The 26727-nt window shown below is 34.8% G+C and overlaps 1 protein-coding gene across 1 annotated transcript in view; it reads left to right on the forward strand.

Annotated features, from left to right (window-relative positions):
- The window catches only part of LOC149411346 (retinal guanylyl cyclase 2), a 290198-nt gene that overhangs the window by 87514 nt on the left and 175957 nt on the right, over nucleotides 1–26727 (forward strand). Inside the window, exon 3 of the mRNA XM_089647685.1 lies at nucleotides 15987–16095. Coding sequence (XP_089503811.1) covers nucleotides 15987–16095 — 109 coding nt within the window. The remainder of the gene's footprint in view (nucleotides 1–15986; nucleotides 16096–26727) is intronic.

Genomic DNA, 26727 nt, shown 5'->3' on the forward strand with positions numbered 1-26727 from the left:
CATCACTAAATTTAAATTGCTAATTAGGCAATTATGATTGTATAATGTATGTTTGTTAATGGATATTTTTATTCTGTAAATATACATGTAAAATATAAATAAATAAATAAATAAAAATAAATAAAGTGTCGGAAACATGCCCAGACAGCCCAGGAACCCGTGGTTTGATGAAGAGTGTGAAAGAAAGATAGCTGATAAGAATACACTCAGAAAGAAGTACTTGGAAACGTCAACAAGAAACAAAAGACAGGCGTACGAACAAGCGAGAAAAGAAACGAGTAAGCTGATACGGGGAAAGAAAAGAAAATTCTTGAATGATATACTGCTAAAAATGGAACAGGACTTTGTCAATAATAATCCTAGAGAAGCATATAGGGGAGTAAACTTCTTCAAGAAGGGTTTCAAACCGAATACAACACTATGCAAAGACGCTGATGGATCAATTATATCAGATAAAGAACGAATAAAAACAGTGTGGAAAAACTACTTCTATAAACTTCTCAACCCTAATAGCGACCTGAGAAGTCACCCTATCAACATCCCCACTGAATCAAGTAATGAAGAATCAGCGAATCCACCAACAATGCAAGAAATAAATGCTGCACTAAAGAAACTTAAAAACAACAAATCACCTGGAAAAGACAACCTCCCGGCAGAGTTGTTCAAATATGAAAATGAGCATCTGAGAAATCTGCTACTCAATTTAATAACTAAAATATGGACACTGGAAAAAATCCCAGAGGAATGGCAAATAAGCATAATATGCCCAATTCACAAGAAAGGTGACAAATTAAAATGCGAAAATCATAGAGGAATATCACTTCTATGCACAGCATATAAAATCTACACCATGATACTGAAACAAAGAATTGATAAATATGCAGAAAACCTACTGGGAGAGTATCAGGCAGGCTTCCGCACCGGTAGATCCACAACAGACCAACTGTTCACCGTCAGACAGATCTTGGCAAAGTGCTGGGAATTTGACATAGACATACACCAACTATTCATTGATTTCAAGCAAGCATATGATAGCATAGATCGGGAGTGTCTATATGACATACTACTACAATTCCAGATTCCACCTAAATTGGTTAGGCTCATAAAAGCCACAATGTCAGACTCAAGATGTCAGGTCAAAATAGACGGAGAATTGTCGGAAGAATTTACAGTATCACAGGGACTTAAACAGGGGGACAGTCTGGCTCCCACTCTCTTCAACATTGTGCTCGAACATGTAATACGAAAAACACTAATAGACACTGGCTCCAATATTTGTTTCAAGAGCAGTCAAGTTGTCGGATATGCGGATGACATCAACATTGTCGGAAGATCAATTTCAGCCATTAAGGAGGTCTTCGACCCTTTAGAAACAGCGGCGCGGGAAGTAGGACTGCGAGTTAATGGTGACAAAACAAAAATGATGGTACAGAGCAGGAACCCCTCACACAGAAGAAGAAGTAGTGCACTATTTAAAGACAACTACTCATATGAAGTGGTCGATCAATTCACCTACCTGGGCTCCAGCCTGACAGAGAACAATGAGGATCCAGCAGAAATCAGAAGGAGAATCACAGCAGCCAACAAAACATACTTCTCTTTGCTGCCAGTGTTTAAGTCACGTAGTGTCCACAGAAAAACCAAAATAACCATATATAAGACCATTGTAAGAACTGTATTGGCATATGGATGTGAGGCGCTGACACTGACGGTAAAGATGGCTGAAATGCTGGATACTTTTGAAAGAAAGGTGCTGAGAAGAATATGTGGACCCGTGAAAGAGGGCGAACAGTGGCGTATCCGGCACAATATAGAATTGTACAATATATATAAGGCCCCTAGCATCTCTGCACACATGAGACTCCTCAGGCTGAGATGGGCTGGGCATGTACAGAGAATGCCGGATACACGCGTCCCAAAAAGAATTCTGACTGGTCACCCAGGTGGAAAGAGAAAAGTGGGAAGACCCAGACTGAGGTGGGAAGATGAGGTAAGAGGGGATGCAGCACAGCTTCTCCAGGTGACAAACTGGAAGTCAGCCGCTGAGGACAGGAGGAGTTGGAGGCGACTGTTGCAGGAGGCCAAAGCTCGATATGGACTGTAGCGCCATCGAAGAAGAAGAAGAAGTGTTAAAAGTGAATAATCGAAAATTCTGCTAAAAAATATTCGAAATTCGCTGAACTTGAACTTGGGACGAGGATCGGTAACTGTAGGTAGGGCAGATGATTTAAACGGAATTCTCGGAAACTTTGAAGGCCCTAATAAGTGTTTCGCTAAGCCCACGGTAATTTATTATCCCTACCATCGCTTTTTATTGCGGGCACAATGCACCACTAATACAATTACACAGGACAAGATTACATGTAGATGAATGAATTCGCCGAACGTCACAGCGGTGCTGCCAAGGTCTGTTATCTATGTGAGGATACTGTGTCAGCGCTTTATTAGCAGCAATACATACCTGGATGGATGACAAACTTCGTGTTGGCACTGTTGGTGGACGCGGTGGACTCTCTCGCTGCAGCAGCTGGTCCAGTTTCTTCACCACCTAGGATTCTTGCTGCAGAGTCTCCATCTTCTATCTTCGTGTCACTTTTTCGTGTACTTCATCACGTGTTCTTGTACTTCATTTTATTAAACTTAATTTCACTTTTTTTTGCAATATATATATTTTTTGTAATACCTGCATCAACTTTAAAGAGCCCCTGAGGTGATATCTCACAAAAGCGGCGCTTTACAAAATTTCCAATAAATAAATGAGTTGGTGTTAATTTTTCGTTTCATTCTACGGTGTCCACAGTATTTGACTTGTTTCATCCAACAACATAACACAAAGTGTTTGATCGTAATATTCAATTATTTTTTCACTAAAACAACATTAACTGCTGGCTCAATGCCCATTCCATTTCATTCCATTCGTATTAGTTTCTTGCAGATCTGAAATACACACATCAGTGATGCCATTCACTAAAATCCCTTAATAAAGCGTCAGCAACTGATTTCTTCCATTTGGCAATTCCATTAGCTTCGTTTGTCCTTATAAGACACTCGTACAGAAAGACATAAGGTTGCCTTGGAATAACAAGGTTCCATCTGACATTTTCGCCAAAGTTGAATTTTTGCCTCAAAATTCTTACTTTTTTTTCTCTCTTTAAAGCCCCATCTAAAATATGTCTATTTAACTTCGCAGATTATTACGCGAAAAAAATCTACTTAAAACACTTTATTTATTATTTTAACATGTTATGAAGCAGTGTTAATAACACACATAAATTATAAATATTATAATTGTTTTTTTTTGTTATTTGTTTTTGGGTTTATAGTGTTACATTTTAACACAACCTCAAATAACACATTTGCCCTGATGATGGACACTGCAATGCTGTCCGAAACGTTGGCTAAAGAAGGAGTTAGCGCAACACGGCATAACACCCCAAAAACAAATAACAAAAATACTTTTGGCCGTGAAAATCTTAAATCATATTATAATTGTTATTTACTCACACTAATATAATAAACGCTGCTCTGTAACATGATCCGCCGCAGGACAATCCGAATCAGTTACTTAACTGATTTAATATTTTTATTTTTGTTTTCTTGTACTTACAAGAAAATTATTTCCTAACTAATTAATTAATTAATCAGTAGATGAATAGGGCAACACTGGAGGAACGAGTCGAGCGGGTTGCGTTTCCGAAAGTGTTCACTCTGTGATTTTAGTTGTCACGGGCAAGGCAACGAATTTAGCACAGTCAAATAGATTAAGAATTAATTAGACGAATGTCTTAATTCGGCGGGATCGCGGTGTTAAAGTTTTCTTATATGAGATCTAGTTATTCAATTGACAGTAAATTATTTTATCTCAGTATTTGTGACATAAGTGTAGTGGCGTGATGAAACGCACATGATCAAGAATGGAAATTTAGTTCTATTAAAAAATATAAATTAAAAAACTAAGTTTATGAAAAGTGAATATGCAGAACGATTGTATTTGAATTTTCAACACGAATAAAATTTTACATTACATTCTTCATAATTATTTTCATAAATGTTAAGTTTTAGTTATTTTTCGGGATTCAAACTTTGAACCTCAATATATCAATTTTATGCAAATGGCAGATGGAACCTTGTTGTTTCAAGTGTACGATAAACCGACACATTTCAACTGAATCTCCGCACCCTGTAGAATAATTATTCTCCTCACGTAGACACCCGAGCTGTTTAGTTAAATACAGTTCTATTGCACTTCCCGCAAGTCCATATAATGTTACAAACATTTCTCGGAAACTTCGGTGAAACTTGGGATCAAATTTAATTATTAATTTAATAAAGTTTTCTTCGGACAACGTTCAGAAGGAAAACCATCTCCAAAACGAAGTTGGTTATGAAATGAATCACAAGTGTATATCATCAAATAATATTACCCGTCGAATATTAATATTAAAGTAGCGTCACTTGCGACCGTTTCCAAAACATTACTTCAAACATTACCACAAACATTGGCTTAAACATTCGAATTGGGGTCGTTCCCATCCACATTTTTGTTTGAAAATATTTGTCTTTTCCGTGGCCGATGGAAAAAATTCTCCGCGTGTTTGAAACGGGAAATGCATTTTTTGCTAAGTTAAATGATTTAAAAATAATTGTTTTACTATCAAAAATACAAAATCTTGTTTTCTTTCATTTTCTCTTTCTTCAATAAAAAATCAATTTCGATGTTTCACGTCTGCCAGGAGTCCCGTGACGGCTATATTTTGTTTATTCCAAATATTCTCAGGAATTGCTCAACACTCGGCGTCACAAAAATCGAACCTATTGCAAAATCTTATGACAATAATGGTGCAGCCACACGCAAAGCTCACATCAACAGATAATATAAAGCACAATAGCGCTCGCCATACAATCCCATACAGACCCGACACACGTAAAAAGATAACGCGCTATAAGTGTGGTTCTGAACTTCGCTAACCGAATTTATTTTACGTAACCGCTCCCGACGCGATATTTGAAAAGTTATGCGTCCCCCTCTCCGCCGTAAAAAGGAGAGGGGGTCATTTTAATTGCGGAGCTACCAACTACGTTCCGTGTTCCCTTTGACAGCCATGACATAAGCAGCCTAATAATGCATTTCTTATTTATTATGTTAGCTCATATCGTCATGTGTGCTAGTAAATTTAGAAACATAAAAAAACTTTATTTGGCAAACATACTTAACATATATTTAAAATATAAATATAATCAATATTTGAATTTGAAGTAAACAAATTTTCGCCCTTTCAAAATTAATCATATTTTTAACTCAGTATGTTTATTTGGTAATATCATTCGGTTTTTTGATAAAGTTGGACGGCCCGAAACCTACATAGAGAAGCTTCTAGTTTGTTCGTTTGTTGATTGTTTTCAATTGTTTTACTGGGTAATCTGGCTTGCTCTCGTCAGCTCTCGTGCTCTCTTCTCGTTCCCTGCCCTGGTGTTGGTCCTTGCCGCCTTTGCCTTCGACATTTTTAGAAATCGACGTGAGCTTATTTTACAATAATTTATTATATGTCGCTTTCGTCGATCGGCATGCGAACTGCGAATTTCCTGATTCGACGGAGAGGTTATGTCAGGTTATGTGAAAATGCGCTATTTACGCGCAGATTGTTTAAAATCTAAACAGTTTATAAATAGCATTTATAATTATATAGTTGGCGGCATCATCATCTGAGGATGAGCTGTCCAACAGATCCAGCAATAGGCGACAAGTATCATCCATTTCGAAAACGTGCTCAAGCTGTCAGTAAGTAAAGTTGTCACTTTGACAGATGAAATTATGTTCCTCGGCCGCTCTCGAATTCAACTGACCCCCTCTCCTACCATAGGAAGAAATATTTGATAGCGTCGTGTGTCGGTAGAAAAGATGATGCGCTGTACATTAACTTTTGATGTGAGCTTTGCGTCTGGCAGCACCATAAAGCGATCGTGTCTTTCTGATGTGCAGCGTCGTTGCCCTGATCTAGACCTCCAGATGAAGCCACCAGTCTCTTGAAACCATTGGAATACCCGTCGAACGTTTAGTTGCCGACCAACATCACAGTGTCACATTCTTGATTGCAGTACCACCACTTAAGCGGCTTCGTAAGCAGTGGTAGTTTTCTAGTGCTAATTATTCACGTGGGTTCTCTTCAACGTTAAATGAATGACCTACATTTGGCTTGAACTGTCTCTTTTATAGACCTGGAAGATGACGCAAGGTGTGGCATCTGTAAAGAGTATATGCAGAATATTTTTTGAACCATTGGAAAACCCGTCGAACGTTTAGTTGCCGACCAACATCACAGTGTCACATTTTTGATTGCTGTACCACCACTTGAGCGGCTTCGTAATCAGTGGTTGTTTTCTAGTGCTAAAGATTCACGTGTCTCCTGTTCAACGTTCGGATAGTGAATGACCTACATTTGACTTGAACTGCTTCTTTTATAGCCCTGAAAGATAACACAAGGTGTGGCACCTTTAAAAAGTATCTGCGGAACATTTGTTTGTCTCGTATTTGGAAAATTTGTATCGTTTATAAAATGAAACTATTGTCTGAGAAGAGGTCGATAAATGTACTTTAATATTGTTTGGGTTATAGCGCGTGTACACGTTCGCCCAATGCATTGAGCCAACGAACTAGCCCAACGTGTACAGGTGACTTGGCGGTTTCATACTTTGACCGCCAACGTTGGCCGGTCAACCCAATATTGTCGAACAACCCGCAAAGAGTGTTTACATGTCGCGATCCTCAGTTCGCAATACGCATTCCGTCGTGTTATTGCTGGAATGATTATTTTAACGTTTACGAATTACGATGATATCTAATTTAACGTGAGTTAGTGTTATTTCAGAATTCATTCATTTAACAATAATCTATAGTATAGGTACTTGGAAAACGTTCCAGATTGGAAGATTCTCTCAGTATCGCACTGGTGTAAGGCTACCTTTCAGAACTGAAACGTTGCTTGAAATGGCTTTAGCCGTATTTGGTAACTACATATAGCCACATAATCTTTCACCTTCCTCTTCCCCATCTCATTACTCTCTCTACTACATTCAGCTTCACAACATTCCCCAACTGAAGATGCTGTAGTCTCACTGGATCCAGACGGTTGGGAGCAGTTGAGGTCAAATGGCTAACGCAAAGTAGGGTATTTTAATTATTTGAAAAAGTGAGGAAAAAATTAAGAAAATGAAGGTATATTTAGTTATATTATTTTCTACGTCAAATTTTTAATGTGCAATTTTTGATTTGCTGCCTTAACGACATGATCATTTTTAACCGTACAACGTTTGGCCCAACGTTATATTTATAAGGGACAAAACCTTTATAAAAACCTACCAAAAGCCGTCAAAGAAGCTTTAAGTCTTGACACTTTTCGTAGGGTTTGTGCTATATAGGTAAAAAAAGTTTGTGATTATATACGAAGGTATTGATTTTATTTTTTATTTATTTCGTAAACCAATGTACCTGTATTTCTTGAACTGTATCATGTTTTTTTTTAAATATTTTTTACTTTGTAATTTATATATTTTATTACTAGATGTATGAAAAAATTGCTTCCATCTAAATAAATATTCAAAATAAACAAACAAACATTGCCGACAGCGTTCACACGTTTGCGAGTTGGCGCCTAGGTGGACTGAAGGCTTTGAATGTAAAATTACGATTGAAACTTATTTTCGAAGATGTGCGATTTTTGTGATGCCAAGTGTACATAATTCTAGTGATGACATACAATACATAATTCTAGTGATGTGATAATATAACACAGTATTTTATAGAGCGAAACACGTAAAAGAATTCGCTGTAAATACAATTATTTTTAGTTAGAATGTTGACAAGTAGATAGGTTAAATATCAATAATAGTCGATGAGAAGTAGCATTTAATTCTTTGTTAATTTTATGTAAGTAATACTAACGATAAAGCAATAGTGTTTTCCTTCTTTAAGCGTTCCCATATTATCGACGTTAACATCGTTGAACCTAGAGATATTGGCAAATTCTCTACAATACTTGCACATATTAATTTCTTGAGAGTAAATCTGTAATGAGCATGATTGGATTATGAAACTACTCGTTTGCAAAAGAATAATGAATTCAAGAAGATAGTTCAAAGAAGATCTCGGCGAACTTTGAAAACGCTTGTAGAAACGTAATAAGAAAATGCACGAAATTATTTTCTATGAACTTACTCATTTTTCTATGTTAGACGTTGATTGCCACGTTCGTAATATAATGGTTTTATGTAACTACATTGAATAAAAAACTTCCTTGAATGATACTTGATTTCTTGATTGAAACCACATTCTTGATTTTGTCATGTTATGCCGCAAACGTAAGGTAACTTTTGGCTTATCTTACGAATTTTAATCAGAACATATTTATTAAATAGAGAACAATAAAACAACTAACCATCATTACAGTTCTTTCCCCGCAGATGGAGGGAGAGAGGATAGACACCCAAACAACTCGGTCTTGGTACATACAATACATACCTTTCTGTTATTCTGACTCGTGACATGGTCAGTACTCAATTACAATACTCGAGTATTTGGTTCACATGATCGTGCCATGTCCTACTCAGGGGTCCTCGACCTATTCTTACCATTCACATTCGTGTCATATATATATATTTTTATTAGTGTCTATTTAATAAGGTTTGATGAGAGTAACATTGTATAAAAATCTATAATATTTCATTCATATAGTTTGTTCTTAGTCCTCCTCACTAGGTAATCCTGTGTTGAGGCGGACTGGTAGATTTCTTTGATTTTCTGTTATTTAGTTTCTATGATGTTTTTAATACATTTTCTAGTATGTCTGTATTAATTTCTTTCACCCATGTTTTGATTTTTTCCTTAAGCTTATTTATCTTTTCTATCTTTTTCAAACTTGTAGGAAGGATGTTGTAAAGTTTGGTTGCCAGATATATGTTGTTTCTTTGGCTTTTATATTAGTCTCCTTAATCTACTTTCATTTACTCCACATGCCCAAACTATGTAAGTGTCCCTTTTTTAATCTTACGCATTAAACTTTATTTTAAAATCAGCCTTGCATTATTTGCGTAACTCCACATAGTATAGCACATGTGTGAAACATAGGGGATCATATTTATGCAGTAATCGTTCTGATTTCATCCTTACTCTGACAGATTGATGCCACACCGCCACACATCAGGGTAGGTACCAGCACTCCATTGTGAACTACTTGCTTCACAGCTTTGGTCTTTTTTACTAGCGCTATCCGCAAAATAGTGAAAATGATTGTGAATGTAAAATGTCTATCTTTACATATGGTCAGGTAGTGATATTTGCGAGCACGGTCAGAATATGATTCCGACAGTCGGTAGACAAAAGTCGATGGTTTGAACGCGGCTATATGCACAACTTATTGGATAATGTCGTTCGTTATGCAAAATAACTGGTTATTAATCTATGAAAGTGAACTAACTAAGCTCTTAGAATTGAAATAAATTGAATATACGATCCAAAGACTTAATTAATTCATCTAATAGCGATCAATCGATTTCGTTCCAGCCCGGAGAAACAAAAGTTGTTAGTTACGTTATGACCAAAGATCTCATGAACTAATAAACTCCCTTTTAGCCTCAAAAAGTACTTGCGGAATGCCAGTGTATATTTAAGTTATTATTTCTATTCGAAATTGTCAATTTATTAGTATTTTTAAATTTTACGTAACCGTCTGACATTTGACGGAATGTCAATTCATAGAAAATACCTCCGATATTGCCAACATTATTATCTATATCTGTCTGGCTATCAACAGCGCGACCGTGCTCGGGAAATCAGTATAAAATTATCAACTTAACGCCTATTGATCCGATATGGTAAAGTTATCAAATTCGCTGTGCTAGACTCCCTGACATAGAGAAAAATATTGATTTCAATATTATAATTTATCATTTGCTACAATAGAAAAACTTTCACCGATTGGCTTGCCGACAAGTTTAATGCTACGTGATTTTTTTTAAGATCCAATAAAAGTACCACTTTACATTCTACAATACACATAGCTTTGAAATTTCCAATACCAGTGATATAATGCAGGGGATAGAAGAATTATGAGGAGAATTTCTAATAAATTTTAACGACGTGTATTACTGATTTTTTTAAATATATTTTAGTACACTGAGGAATGTTGTTCTGCTCGGCGCGAGGGATGTTTTATATGTATTTGTTTTTTGATTACTTTTAATGGTTTTATTTTTCCGAGGGCTACATTGAAATAAGAACCTCTCGATGTCCTCTTTCTTATTTAACTACCGTGAGATCATTTTACCGCGACAGAAAGAAAGACGTATTATTCTTGTGTCAGAGCAAAAAAGGTTTTTCATGTTGTTTATCCTGTCTACTGTTTTTTTACGTACCCAAATTAAGAGAATTTTCACGAAATTTTATTAACATATTTTGTTCTGTCCGTCGTCGTAATAAACAGGTTTGTTTATTTTTGATTCGCATAAACAAAGTATTGTGTAATAAACATGAATTTTTCGTTACATTTGTCGCCTTTGTGCAAATGTTGCTTTATTAATTGTAAGCCTGGCTTATGATAATTCCATTAGAGGTCGAGCTCACGAGGTATGTTGATATAATAAATGAATAAACACAGAACAAAAGAGAAATTAACTGCTCAGGGATTAGCACAATAAATAGCGAACTTCGGTTTAACCTCCATTTATCAAATCGGTCCAATGATTTCATTTATATGTAAATCAATAAAAACGTTTTTTGTCAATTTTGTAATCAAATCTTTATATTTGTACTATTTTTATTTGTAACTAGCTATACCCCTGTATGCCTGTGTAGATAGAGGAAACAATAGTACGTGTCGCTTTTACGTCCAACAGAGGACGCTGTTTTTCAAAAAGCAACCTTTGTTTTTGTTTTTCTTGGGCATTAACTATGTAACAATTTCTGGATTATTGTTAGTTATGACACAAATCGTGTCATAACTAGCAATCTTAAAACTAGTCATTGACACGGTTGTGTTGAAACCGGTAATAAAGTAAACAAAATTTAAGTAACAAATGTACATTGAAAAATAAAACTCAATAAAAAGCAAGCTTTTACCTGTCACAGCTAACATCTATTTAATGTAGGTATATAAAAACACCCGCGTATTCGAATGCAACATTGTGTCAAAATTACAAAGCAATCCGTGCAGAACTTTAGAAGATTTAAGATTTTGAATAAACGAAGATTTACATTTTTATTTATATGGATAAATCTTTTTTTTCCGGTGTTAATGCAAATATTTGTTCTGAAAATGAACCATTTTCATTTTGGGATGTTGGTTTGGGTACCGTCGCCATGGAAACCATTAATTGGATAACCAATACCTCTGCCATATTTATAGATTGCCCCAAGTGGTTCGCTGCGTTTGGTGATGAAGTGGTGCCCGGGTTCATGGGGGTGAGATTTTTCAAGTCTTGGCTAAACTGCGTGGAGGGCCGGATTAGGAGTGACAGTCTGAGTGAGATACTTTTAATCTCTTCTGCCGGACTCTCTCGAACTTGCAACGCAGTGTGAGGAATGGATTCAAACACCAGTCTCTTTTGGATACACTTACCCCCTAAATTACTACCCATCCCTCATACCTTTTTCCTTTCCAGAACCTTATCTTTTACCTTTCCTTAAAAGCATCCCCAAAAATAACACGGGCATTGAGAGAAACTATTTTCCTCCAAGCCTTCTGTGTTGACATGACACTATTATATTGGTCTGAATAACTAACTAACAGAGAGGATGTACCACCACTCTGTTTTGGTAAATGCTCTTTGCTCCACATTCATGCATCGTCTCATACATATAGTTGGGTACTCTTCCATTATTTTGGCACTTTTTTTTATTTTTTTTATTTTTTTATTCTAGATAAAAGAAAATTACATTTTTCACTTATTTAACTAGAAATAACATATATATTACACATAAACATATTACACACTGATATTATTCACTTTCATTGTTTTGTTGATTGAGCATAAAACTGAGCAATTTTTTTTTAAATTTACCTATACTTTTTTCATTTTTAATTTCGTCTGGGAGGCAATTGTATATGTTGCTTCCCTCGTAACTAATGGATTGCTTGCCATAATGAGTATGTATGGTGTTTAAATGTATTTTATCGTGTTGCCGTGTAAAGTGTGTGTGTACTTGGGACGTTTTAATGAGTTCTGTATTTGTATGTATGAGTTTATTATTTATTTTGTAAATAAGAAGACATGTATTATATTCATATAATTTTCTTAATTTTAATAGTTTTGTTTCCATATATAATTTTTTTGTTGATGTTCTAGATTTGAAGTGAAATAGTTTTTTGATTACTTTGTTTTGTGTTACCTGTAGTTTGTTTATATATGTTTCACATGTATTTCCCCAGATTTCAACCAAGTAGTTTAAATGTGAGTGTACGAGGCTATAATATAAACCTTTTTTAATTTTATTTGGTAACAGATATGATATCCGGCTGAATACGCTAATTAAGGGGGTGATTTTATCTTTAATATCTTGAATATTAATTATTACTTGACTTGACTCGAATCTAGTATTTGATTCATCTGGATATCTTCGTCGGGCGCCCCAAACTTTTTCTACCATTCACTTTCGCCTGATATCTATACTCCCGGCACTCTTTTCTGCGTTCATTCTCTATATACTTCCAAAACATATAAGTGTACTTTTCTTAATCTTGCTCATTACACTAACATAAGCATTGCATTCTTTCTTATTCTCTAAATTTGTAACACCGTCAAACACGGTTTTACCAAAAGTCTAAGGGATCTCATTTTTACAGCATTGCCACTGCCAGTCATATGCCTCACTGCCATACATCAGGGTTGATATCAGCACTCCATTGTGGATTGCTAGCTTCGTTTCACTGTGCAACTTTTTATAAGCGATTAGCGCTCTAAGTCACCAATTAATGGAATTAGGTATCACTCGACTTCTTTAACATAATATGTAATAAATTACAATAAAGCTGAATCCTGGCAGAGAACAATGTAACTAGTTCAGCAAGCTACCAGTGGGGAGGGTGAAGGGGGACGATGTTTGCGATCTCCTTAGCCGAGCACAGCTTCCCTTAGCAAAGTTAACTCTTCTCGACTTAAAACAAATCGACTGCTTACCCCTTCACGGTGAAGTTTCAATCTTTTAAGCGAAGCTGACTTCAAATTGTAAGATTTGCGAGTGCTGTTCAGAAACCTTTTTACTTTAATTGGATGATTTTATTCAAGAATGTACATAACATTCAATTTACAGACTTTCTTGGTGCTCTACCTCAAAATAAAATAATAAGATTTATTCAGCGACCGAAGAAGAAGAAAAATCGCTAAATTTACTGGGTACACAAAGGTTATTTTAGGTAAATGTCAAGATAACAGCTGGTTCTAGCTGTTTTTACAGATATACTACTTATATAATAGGAGAGAGGATATAGGAGAGGGGATAAGAAAACAAACCATTTATTTATTTGTGTATTCATTATTTAAAAAAAAAATATTCATTACATAAACCCGCTAAACTGCCAAAGCAGTTTGTCAGCAGGTCAATTTCAAAATAATAATTATAAGACCAAAGCACGAATTTAACCAGAAACCACAAAATAGAAAAGAGAGATGAAATAATAAGATTACAAATCACTACAATACAAACACATATGATGCACAGCGAGATAAATATGTGAATTCGCGAATATGTGGCAGCTATATTTATAGATCTGAAAAAAGCCTTTGATACGGTAGATCATGAAATACTTCTACAAAAAATGGAACATTTGGGAATAGTCGGGAAATCTTTAAATTTGCTCCGAAGTTACCTAGCTGATAGATTTTGCCTTGTCGATAACGGAGGGAACCTAAGCGACGTTGGAAAAATCACATGTGGAGTGCCACAGGGCTCGATTCTTGGACCTCTACTTTTCTTACTATACATCAATGATATAACTAAATGTGGCATCTCGGGAAAACTTCAACTTTACGCTGATGATACTGTATTTGATATTTGTGAATTTACCATTGTAAAAATCTGAAGGAACTTGAAGCTTTAATGAATAAAGATCTCGCAAAGCTGGCTAAATGGCTTCGATTAAACAAATTTAGCCTCAATGTTAAAAAAACCCATTACCTTACTTTCGGAAAAAAAGATAACATGGGTATGAATATCATTCTTGGAAATGAAAAGCTACAACATGTTCAAGTAACGAAATATTTGGGGTTACTCATAGACTCTAACCTCTCGTGGAACTCCCATGTTGAGAATGTAAAATCCAAAATTTCCCCGATAACCGGTGTACTTTATCGACTCCAAGGTGTGCTCCCCACATCTTTACTGCGTGCAACATATTATGCTATGATCCACTCCCACCTGAGTTATCTAGTTAGTATCTGGGTAACCATTACCAAAAAAAAAAGTTCCGAAATACAAATAATTCAAAATAGAGCCATACGTAATATATATAATCTGCCATGGGATACACATGTCAAAGATATATACTCACAGACACAAATACTTCCTTTTACAGTCCTGCCAAAGTATAACATCACAACTGCCATTCTACAAATAATTCAACACTCCTCACACACCAACACTAAACCCGTCTTTAATTCTGACATACACCAGCACAAAACACGATCACAAAATCAAATACATTTATCATCATCTACTTACACGACCAAATTTGGAATTAACTCCTTACAATACATTGCACACAAACAATATAACGCATTACCTAGTAATTTAAAACTTCCGGCAACTAACAAAAAAACATTGACAAAAGCTCTTAAAAGATATTTCCTTAGCAGTTTCATTAATGACTAATACAATCTTTCTCTGGTACTCCATAATAACACCTGCGTTTATTTATTTTAATGTATTTATTTTAATGTATTTTATTTATTTGCCTTGTCCTTTCTAATGTTGTCTTTCCCGAAATGAGTTTTATAAACTCATTGGGAATAATACATTATTAATTTGTTATCATTTTGTAATGTATTATCTTGTAATAAAAAAAATTAAAAAATAAATATATATAATATAGGCAATATACTTGTAGAAATACACACATTTAAAGCACACAACATAATCGAACACATCCATAGGCATATTTATACAAAAGATTACTTGCACAAAATCAATGGATACTAATGTACTCGTATGGGTGCTTGTAAAAAATATCAGTATAAAGAAATCTCGATCTGTTAACCATTTTTTTAGTTCAGTGGTGCGATTCGATTCGTTTTTTATGCGCATTGGCATCTTATTAAATACAGTAGGTACAAGAGAAGTCAATGTTCGTTGCACATATTTATTCGTAATTTTTGCAATAGCCATGCTTTCTTTTTGACTAAATCTTGTGTTGTGTGTATGATCTACTTCTTTGTATATGGAAACAGACAGTAGGTTTTGGCATACAATTTTAAACCATAATATCCCTCGAATAGACATTAACAATATATTAAAGGATTCATATAATAATTTTCATCCCTTCAATAACGAACCATTTATTAAATTTGTATTCAGTAATCTTAATCAGGTACAAAATTAGTGTAATCCTGCAAATATTGAGTCAAAACATTGATTTTTTTGGCGATGTATAGTCACTTTCTAATCCGGTTCTCTATTTAGTCCTGAAAGATATTTAGTTTTTATGGCTGTCAATGCGGAAAAAACTGTTAGAAGCTCACACAGGTAGGTACTTGCAAGACTTCAAGGAGTTTTTTGAATAACAGTGGACTCTTTTACAGTCACAATCCAGAACTTGGAATGACCTATTCTTTGGTAAATACATTGAATACCTACATTGAGTGTATCAAAAGTTTTTGGACTTTTTTCGATCCCATTATTATGATTCATTTGGAGTCGTGACCCCGGGGTTTCGATTCGCTGGTATATTGTATGTATGTGTATCTGAATGTTTGTTTGTAAGAGGGTTTTTTTGTTGTTGCAGGTGACCCGAGGAACCCAGCGTCTGGTCCCGTCACTGGAGGAGACCGCCAACGCCATTGTGGCGGTAGCCAAAACCCTCGCTTGGAGATCCATCGTCATCATCACTTCGGGTAAGTGCAACATCTGTCATTCAACTAAATGTTTTATTAGTATCGGTCAATCTTTCTATATTTGAATTAACTGGAGTCTTTAGCAGGATCACTAAATATAGACAGAACAACGGTACATGGCGATAAACACCGTTTTCACAATGTAATAATATTTGGCTCATTTTCAACGAACGGAGATAAATTTGAACTTGGAAAGGAAGGTACCGCCAGTTATTCGGAGTTATTCTTGCTATTGGTAAAAAAAAACAATTAGCAAAAATAAGTCTTTGACTTGCTTCTAAAAGGTCTAGTATCACTTTTACAATATATTATGTAGCTATTTTTTTGAGATTTTCTCCTCAAAATTAGGTTATTTTCCGAATTCCAATAGAACCTTTCGATGTCGAGACAGAATTTTTATCCAGAAAATCGATTTTTTTTTAATGAAAACTTGAAAAATGAGTAAATTGTACTTTCTCGTGAAATTGAAAAAAAAACTGATATTGACTCTTTTAGATGCAAGCCACATAAGTAATGGCCACTTTCGCCGAGGATAAAAGTGTTATTGTCCGTGAATATCAAGATTAGACCACCATTAAACTTCTAATATCATCCATAATAATGTAAATCATACTTGTACTAATAGAAATATGTTCTCTAAGATAACGTAGCGATTTGATGTCTGGTATCTAAGTCCAACTAAAAACTTATGAGTTCCATATGTCCAATTAGTTATATCCTTGACCTATAAATATTTTACATTGTCAAATGTCCTTTGTTGTTTGAAATAGGTACTTAAAACTTCTTGTTGCATCCAAAACAATGTACGAATTATGCAGCTTCCGATGAACTTCAAAATTGAACCAATAACCGTAAAATAAACAAAAAAGAACTAACTGGTGTTTATTATTTTTTAAGTGATAAAATAATGTTTAAAAAACAAGGTTTTTTATGCATAGCACAAAGTATAACAAATAATTATAAGCAATAATTAGTAGCCTGAAATATTCAAACAAATTGAAAATATCTCTGGATTAAAAATAATTGCCACTGACAGGAATTAAACCCGAACTTTCTGATGTCCGGTCAGATGCTCTGGACCACGCTCTGAGCTACGTCTGCTTATTTCCAACACGCCAAATAATTCAATATGTACTAGTATTTTAATCAACAATTACGGCTTGTTATATTTTTTCAAATGTAAACAACCTACTTTATTTTTGTAGGAAAGGCTTTGTTAGTGCTAAATTTCCCACTAGGTGGCGTCGAGACATATTATGTCTACATTTGTTGTTGAATAAGTAAGACGTAGCTTAGTGGTCCAGAGCATCTGACCGGACATCAGAAGGTGCGGGTTTTTTTTATTTATTTTTATTTTTACTCGGGAGATATTTTAAATTTGTATTGATATTTCAGGCGACTAATTATTGCTTATAATAGGTAATTTGTTATCCTTTGTGTTGTCTTGTTATAAACAAGGAATGAAAGGAAAAGGGATAATCAAATTACTTATCAAGGTAGCATCTGAGAGAGGGTATTGATCCGTATACGAGTACATAATTACTTTCTTTATAAGTTTATGTTGAACGACAGCCCGACAATAATCCCAAGCGTGATACCTAGAGGTAATTAATAATAAACGACAAATACCAGAGGAAATGACATATTTTTCTTAACAAAAACTTGCTTCTATGATAGTACTTGTTCCGGCACTGCAGATTTAATCTTAGTTTATTGTCTACGTATTTCCTCCCACCACCTCCCTTTCCGATACCTTTGTTACCTTGAGAAGAGATAATGAATGCCGGTAATTAGTACAATTCAAACTGCTCAACGAGCAAGTTCAATTCTGTGTTAAGCTCAAAATAAGATATCCACATTTGTCGAGGATTTTAAGTTTATATGAGGGAACAAGAGGACATCCACCAAGAAGTAGTCCCTTTTCAGTATTCCAGTGGCATCCTCCAGTCAGTTGTACCATTCTTTACTTTCCGTTCCTAAATATACAGGGTTTTCCAATAAGAGGTGTTATTTTGATCTTCAATCGTAAAAGATCAATGGTTTTGTTGCTTGTGTGGCACGTAGCGCCGTCTTGTTTAAAGTAAACGTTATCCAGATCAATACCATTCAATTCTGGCCATAAAAAATCATTAATCATCTCTCGATAGCGCAATCCATTTACCGTAACTGTTGCTCCAGCCTCATTTTCGAAAAAGTAAGGTCCAATGACTCCGCCGGATCATAAACCGCACCAAACAGTCACACGTTAAAGATAAAAAGGCTTTTCAAGAATAATTATTGTGTTTTCCGAGCCCCAGATGCGACAATTTTGCTTGTTGACGAAGCCACCGAGGTGGAAATGGGCCTCATCACTCAAGATGATTTGCATTTGATTCACTCAAGTGAATTTTAATAATTTCAGTGCATTTTTGAAGCGTGTATCGTTCCATTTTTATCAATGGCGTAGTTTCTACTTGTCAAATGTCAAAAAATGACAGCTACAAAAGTAACATCTACCGAAATAACGGGCTATGCAAAATAACACCTCTTATTGGAAAACGCTGTACTTCTTCCACCTTCAGTTCACGAAATTAAATTAACTTTGCGGCCTGGATTGCAGTTTCCCAAGACCTGACGTAACAGTACTAATGCCAAATACTCGATATTCTCAATTATTCGTACAACTTCAGTGAAATTGTGGCAACCTCAACAACTAGAAGCGCTATTGTAGCGTATTAACTTTGACATACCCCTCAATGGCAGCAAATTGAATTTATTTAGTACGTTTTGTGCTTTCTAATTTGTATTTTGATAAATATTGCTAAATAAATATATATAAAAAATGTCCCAAAAAAAGGTTTTGTGTATGCAGTATACAGATTTAATAATTACAAATAACAAAAACACTCCAAGTCGTTTTCAGGATGAAAAAAAAAGTTCACAGGTCAGTTGGTGAATATTGAGTTCGTTAAATCCTAACAAATAAATAGTTCTTAATTACACAAAAATTCTTACAATTATATAAGTATTTATAAAATTTCTAAGCCATCAAAGACTGAGTTAATGGTCGCTCGTTTTTAAGTATGAACGCGTTAAAATTGTACGTGGGTTACCCAATTTTTAAAATTTTATTACTCTAATTTATTAACGTAAAATAAAGAAGTACTAAAATGTGTGAAATAATACTAAAGCGCACAACTCATGTCGTTAGGAGGTGCTAGTGTAGCATGTTGCCATCAGCATGTATGGGAAATGTCAGAAGTTGTCGGTATATAGGGAATTTGTTTTTTTTTTCTCCTTGGACCAAAAACAAAAACAATCTTGCACAATTTTCTAGTAATATGTTCCAAATTTTTAAACAGTTTCCAGCTAGTTGTGACGCTTAGGGAAAACTAGAAACTGGATGTATGACATTCCGGTAGGAACCAAGCGTATTCTTATTTGAAGATAAAACACTTCTCGAAGAAGTTCTTTTCCAGGTTCCAAGAAAGTATAATATTTTTTTTAGTTCTTGCCGAAATTAAACAAGGATGTAGTTTCCTTAAATTTCATCTTATATCCTATTATGAAACTTTTCTTCCCGGATATCTTGTTCCAGGAGCACAACGGGTGACGATGACAAAAGCGCACTATTCGCTCTCTATTCTATGACCTGTTTCCATAATATTAAGTTGGCATTACACGTCCACCTTTTGTTTGTTTTATTTGCCCCAAAGCTTTTAATTTAAGCTAATTTGTTCGGTTTTGGGAACAAAACAGATATTACCCATCGAGTTAATTTGTTCGCTTTTCGAAACAGCTCAAATGGTCTGATAGAAATCGTCGGTTCTCCCTTATCTTCATAGTTATAAATATGAAGTAAACGATGTAAGAAAGAGAAAACACTGTTTGTACCTCTATGAAACCAAAGGTTTCGACCAAAGATATTAGAAGAACGAGATATGCTATGTTGGCCGCCGGACCGTAGCCGGAGTACTACCTAATTAGGGTACTTTGAACGGTATCGGGACGTGTACGCACAGAAATCTGTTCTATGTATTAGTGCGGATACCTTAGCGCAAGCGAAGGTGTGCAGTAGTATTGGTGAACAAAACCGGCGACACTCGGCAAAACAATTCCACTCAGTACGAACCGCGCGTAGCACATCTCGTTCTTCTAATATCTTTGGTTTCGACCGATATTTGAGAAAAAATTATGAAACGTTTTTGATTTTTTATTAATTATTTTTTATATGCAACGACAAAAAAGTGAGGTAACCATAATTTTTATAAAACATCTGTCTAGTAAAATGTGTGGTTTTTTGTTATCAGTAATTTTAGTTCAGTATTTTGACGAAAAATGTAAGATGAGCCATTTATAAAACTGTGTATGTTTGATTTCACAGTTCTTAATACTTAAATTTGTATTTTATTACTTTTAAGGTTTTTAGTTTTCAGATACGTTTAGAAATATATTACGTATATTTGAATTTTATTGAGAAGCTGAAATACACACTTTCTGACAGCTTCTTTAAGAAATTTAACGGTCAATATGACAGAGGCCTGAAGGTTTAAAACTATTTTAATACTATAGATGGACTTTGTGTATTATACAGCAGGTAACTACATGGGTGTTTGAGCTACCAAAATATTTCTTAATTCGTTTAAATACAATAATAAAATCCATTGTTTCGTGCTATTATCATAGTAAAATATCATTGGGAACAAAACAATATAATTAAAAATGAAATGTAAAATACACGACCGAGAATCGAACTCGATCAACTGTTTGGAAGGCACGTATGCTGACCATAACATCACCAACTATTATAAGAACGGCGGCATAAAGAATCCATTATAATGTGTACTGAATATATAATTGAATATGACCGGTCGGTGGCTGAGTTGGAATCGCGTTTGGGTCCTATCCAGGCGAAGTGTGTTCAATTCATCGATTGGATAAGTTCTCCATCACATCCGTAGTAGGAGATTTTCAAATATTGTCAGGTTATTCGTAACCCGAAAATGTTTGTCTAACTTTTAGACCGGTCGGTGGCCGAGTTGACATCGCGTTTGGGTCCCACCCAGGCGTAGTGTGTTCAATTCCTCGGCTGGCTAAGTCCTCCATCACAACACAAGCAACATTTTCAGCTTATTGTGGTGGTAGTAGGAGATTTTCAAATATTTACAGGTTATTCGTAACCCGAGAATGTTTGTCTTTCTTTGTAAAAAAAAAAATTTTCAAAAAAAATTGCGTATTTTTTTACGTCCGTTCCAATTTATGTATTAAACAATACACACCACTGAAATTATAAGGTTTACTTGCGCAGACCAATGATAAATCACGGGATAATCTGAATTCTTAACTATCTAATCTAATCACTGTATTGTTTTAGAATTATATAACTTTACAATTGAAAAAGTCCTCCACAACACAGGTGAACTCCTAGCGTGGAGGACAATATACTATACCATTGTTTAACAAATATATTAAAGAATAAATAAAAAAAAAAATAAAAAAAAAAATCTTTAATTTTCTGTCAAAAATATTCTTCTTCGTACAATCAGTTTACTTGTGAAAATTAAACTTATATTCAATACAAATTTTAGTTCTTTGAACCAGATTTCACGTAAGACTAACGCACAGACAACTGAAACTAGTATTTTTGATAATAATAAAGATTATTATATCATTGAAACAAAGTATTAATTTTTCTTTGCTTATAGTCGAATACATAAAAGTAAATGTAATTACTAGTTAGTTCTCAGAATAACAAAAATACAACTACCAATATGTGAAAAAAATTAATTATATATTAATAATGATAAATTTAAAAAAAAAATCATGGTCACAAAATATCTGGTCTTTAAATTTTATACCTGGAGAGTATGATTTTATAATCTTGAAAACGAATTCAACTTCAAACTCAGCATCTTCGAAAACGATACAATCAGCAAAATTCCTAAGTTTTGGAAATGGCGTTAGAGAATGTATAATAAACTGAATGCGAAAAGTGCTCAGTAGAGAAGTTTCCCCAAGCATAATCGGTTCCTATTCCCAACAACAGCGGCGATATTCCGATAAACTGATATTTCGCGGAGGAGAACTTTTGGGAACATTGGGAATCTTTCAAGAAACAAATCCAACACTTAGCGGAACAGGTTTTCGGTTAGTCCGCTGCAACTTCTCTTAAAAGTTAATAAAGAAACAACTTGTGTAGCGGAAACAAATAAACAGTTTTCCGATTTTCTCAGGTTATATGGAGCATTTTTGTGGCGGAAACAGTAGCGTTATATCAACCCCGTTTTACGATATTCATAAGGATTTTAAAATACAAATTTTTATTTTACAGTCATCAAACATACTAATTTAGATTGTCTGTGATGTGATGTGCGTTAGTTATTCTTAAGTCATGAATCTTAAATTTCGTTTTTATTTTTTTTATTTGAGATTTATTTTGAAAATTGGAACTGATTGTATGAAGAATAATTTAGACAAGCGATAAATAAGGTACCTATAACTATTATCACATTTAAAAAAATATATTAATTAGATTTCGTTATTTTTCAAGTTTACTTACGGTGTTCATTAGAAATGTTAATTTCTGATCGTCTTTCTAATTTGCAAACAAAAGTTTTTGTTGTTGTTTTACATTAAGTAAATAATTTTCCGTGGAGCCTATGTCCTTTGGGGATGCTGTGTGCAGGGTATTTTTGAGGATAGGAAGGGAGAACATTGGTTTTGAAGAAACCCGCGTTGTAGGGAGGAAACGCAGTAGCCGGCAAATCCTTCTCTAGATGAGCTGTTGAAATTGAGAACGACTCGTTGGACCGACCCGAGTTATTTACCTGAATTATTTAGTGGGTTGGAAATAAGCCGACATAGCTCAGTGGTTCAGAGCACCTGACCAGACATCAGAAGGTACGGGTTCAACTCCCGTTGGCGGCATTTGTTTTTACTCGGGAGATATTTTCAATTTGTATTGATATTTCAGGCGACTAATTATTGTTTAAATCAAAGGTGAGTGGAAATTACCTGGCAGCCATCTTGTATGCCAAACTTCTGAATCGATTTTTATGCAAAGTGATATAATTTTTTTTATTTTATTTACGACCATTTAATCAAAATAATATTTTTTTATATTGTTAATGCACATAACGGCTTGTGAATTCATTCAAGTATTTGATGAGATCAGGAATAGGTTTTTTCGTTAAACAGAAATTGCTAATAGTAAAATAGGGAAATAGTAAAACAAACAAAAGTATGTAATAATAGTTGTTTATTGATAAATGTAAAATAGATAAATTTCCTTAAACAGATATGACAATGGAAAATCATAAAACAAACAAAAGTATTTGGTTGCGCCGGTTTTGTACGTATGTCTATATTAATTTATTTGAAACATAGTTGAATTACCTAAAAATATGCGTCCTTATTTTCTTCCGATTTTAATTGCCTAAATTCTCATCACAGACAAATCTCAGTGTGTTTTTGTTGTTGAAAGTTGGTCGAACTTGCCACGTTGAATGCCACCTTGTAATACCCGCTAAACGATCTTGAACCCAGTCAACCTGTGTATTATTATTTCATATGTGTTTGAAAGAGAATTGCTTTCATGTGCGTATCGTGACTACCCGAAAAGGTATTGAGAAGCGACTAGCGGACCAAGGTAAGTCTGTGGCATTTCCCACCCTTTCATTCATTATCACTGCATTACTAGGCAACTCAATATCATTGGTTTCATCGCACTCGCAACGGAAAGTACTGAACTAGCGCAAATGGTGTAAAATAATACTTGTTTATTGATCAACGTTACTCTAACAGTTTTCTTTTTAAATATTTTTGATATTTAATTTTTGTATTCGTATTCGATGCACGTAAAAAATAGATTGAGCATATACAACATGACTGCATAGATATGGAGAAAAATTGTTGGTGTGTATGTGCTTACGATGTTTATCATATATCTTCACTCCTAACCCCGTGGCTTCAAATTGTTTTATTTTAACACTTACTAAGTAAGATACTTACAATGACTAATGACTAATGACCTATTAAAAAAATATATGTAATTTAGTTATTTGTACCTATTATATTAATAACTATGTTTACAATTTTACTTGTGTAAGGCGATGCACCTCGGGGTGTAAAATTCGGATCGGGGTGAAATCACGCATTGCATGCGCTGATGGGAATTCTTGCTTAAGATGAGATAATACCCTAAAATAAAGCTAGAATCTTCGCGATGAAAGTGAAGAAGCCGTCTGGATAGACCTGGGGTCGAATTATAATAGTTCTAATGATCAAATAAAGTGGGAATCTTAACGACATAAGTGATAAAGTCGTGTAAAAAAAATATTCGACGCGCGGCCCGGCGTAACTACGAACATACGGTCGACTTTGCCCTAGCAGGACTAGAAAATCGATCTTTCCGTCTGTTTTTTATAAAATTATTTCTGATGAACGTATTACTAAATTCTTAAATGGATCCCTCGGACTGTTTCATCGTTTAAAAAAATAAAATCTGCTGCTTGTTGCTAATTTTATAGTTGAAAAACGTTTCATAAAATTTTAAATCCTATTTTTATTAATCTTCAATGTAAATAACTTACATCCGTAGAGATCCCTCTAGAAACATTTGCGATTTTAGTAATACGTTCATCAGAAATAATTAAAACATGAGCGTCGAGCAAACCCCCGTTATTACACCACCAACCGCCAATAAAATCATTACCAAAATGCAAGATTACTTTCTTTTGTGAAGCACAACTATTGAAATATTTCTTCATTTAAAATCTAAAGAACTTCATTTGCAACAACATATAATTACATTAATGATATTTCTTGAAAATGCGTTTAATTAAAAAAGAAAACGTAACTTTCTGTAGAAAGACTCTTCAGCTCTAATTAAAATCATAGTAATATTCAGTTTAATTTCTCTTATTTTCTTTCTCAAAAGCGACTTGCGCTGTTTAACTTCCTACCGTGGGTTTAGAGAGTATCTGTAGGTAGTGGTGTATAAGGTATACCTACTTCTAACAAACTACCCAAGGTCGGCCCTGAGCCTAACGACGGCGCACGGCGCTAGCAAAAACCTCAGAGGGATTGTATTAGGTGTTAATGTATTATCAGCGACTTGGTTCCTTGGCAGCTCGGCGCCCTGAGCCGACTGCTCCAATTGCGCCTGCACAGGGCCGGCCCTGAGACTACCGAGTAACCACAGATTTATTTGATTTTTTGTATCATTTGTAGCGGTAGGAACCGTCCGCTTACATATTTTTTCCATAGTATGACTTCTAGACACGCGTTGTCAGTGGTTTACGGCAGCCACTCGGTGATACAAAATTTGTTCTGCGCTTTGAGTTCCAGAGAAGTCAGGAGTTGGGTTTCGAGGCCGGTGGAAACGATACGTGGGATCGAGCTGCTTGATTGTCGGAAGATTATTCACACACGTGAGACATTTTTAATAATCCATAATGAAATAGACACATAATTTGGTTGCCTTCTTAGATATCACTATGTTATAAATTTGTTTAGAATAGATTCTAGACTGGCGCTCATTTGGTGATGTCTTATTTTAATGATGATTTAGTTAATAAAATTTACAAGTAAATGTCGTTACCAACTTTCATATTACGTTTGTGCTTACAAGCAGCCAACCACCCCTGTTTTTACTAAATGTGATTCCTTGCTCTTGTATTAAAATTTTAATTAAATATACACATAGGTATTATTTATATCTCAATTGATATTCCGCGTTGTCATTTTAATTCCTATGATATTGCTGCAAGCTATGGTGGATCACTTGAGTCTTTAATCACAAATGGTTTGTAAGTGCTGTAATCCAGGAATACGGTAAGATAAATGACGATGATGATATCGATAGTCAAAGACGAGCTCTCAGCGTTAAAGCACACATGCTCAGTAGAAGATTTCACCTTTGCAGTACCGCAGTAAAAAGGACGCTCTTCCTTTCCTTCTGCGCAACGTTGTACACGTGCGAACTATGGGCAAACTACAAAAAGAGTAGTATATAAAGACTACGGGTCCAATACAACAACGCCTTCCGCACAATGTTTTGACTCTCCAGATACTGCAGCGCTTCCCGCATGTTCACGGAGGGGCGAGTTCCCGGATATACAGCCCTCATTAGATCCAGGGTGGCAGGAATGAGGGAAAGGATAAGAAGCTCTGGAAATATCGTCACTATGGAAGCCCGCCTCACTCCATCCTCCAGCATTGATGCACACTGGAGAAAAATACTAGCGCCTAATATAGTCACGGCTCCCTAAAGGCTTCAACTTTCTATTATTCTATTAATTTTATCATTTTATTCTATTTTATTATCATTTTATTCTATTTTATTATCATTTTATTCTATTTTATTTTCAATATATTCTGTTTTTTTTCTTTGTTTTTCTGTTCTATCTTTTTGTTTTTGATCATACATGTTTTTGTATCTATATGGAATGTGTGGTACTGCACTAACCTCCCCACATACCGGAATAAACACTTTTATTATTATTATTATTATTGCAATAGGTATGAAGAGATATGTATAGTATGTTCGTATCTAGATAGTAGCTTAAAAAATTTACAGTGAGTACATATCTGGTTTGTATCAGCTTATATATTCCTTATATCTGTCATGTGTGCGGAGTGTTATATTAACCG

This window comes from Hesperophylax consimilis, chromosome 26, assembly GCF_061612785.1.
Source record: "Hesperophylax consimilis isolate HC1 chromosome 26, BYU_Hcon_1.0, whole genome shotgun sequence".
Lineage (NCBI taxonomy): Eukaryota > Metazoa > Arthropoda > Insecta > Trichoptera > Limnephilidae > Hesperophylax > Hesperophylax consimilis.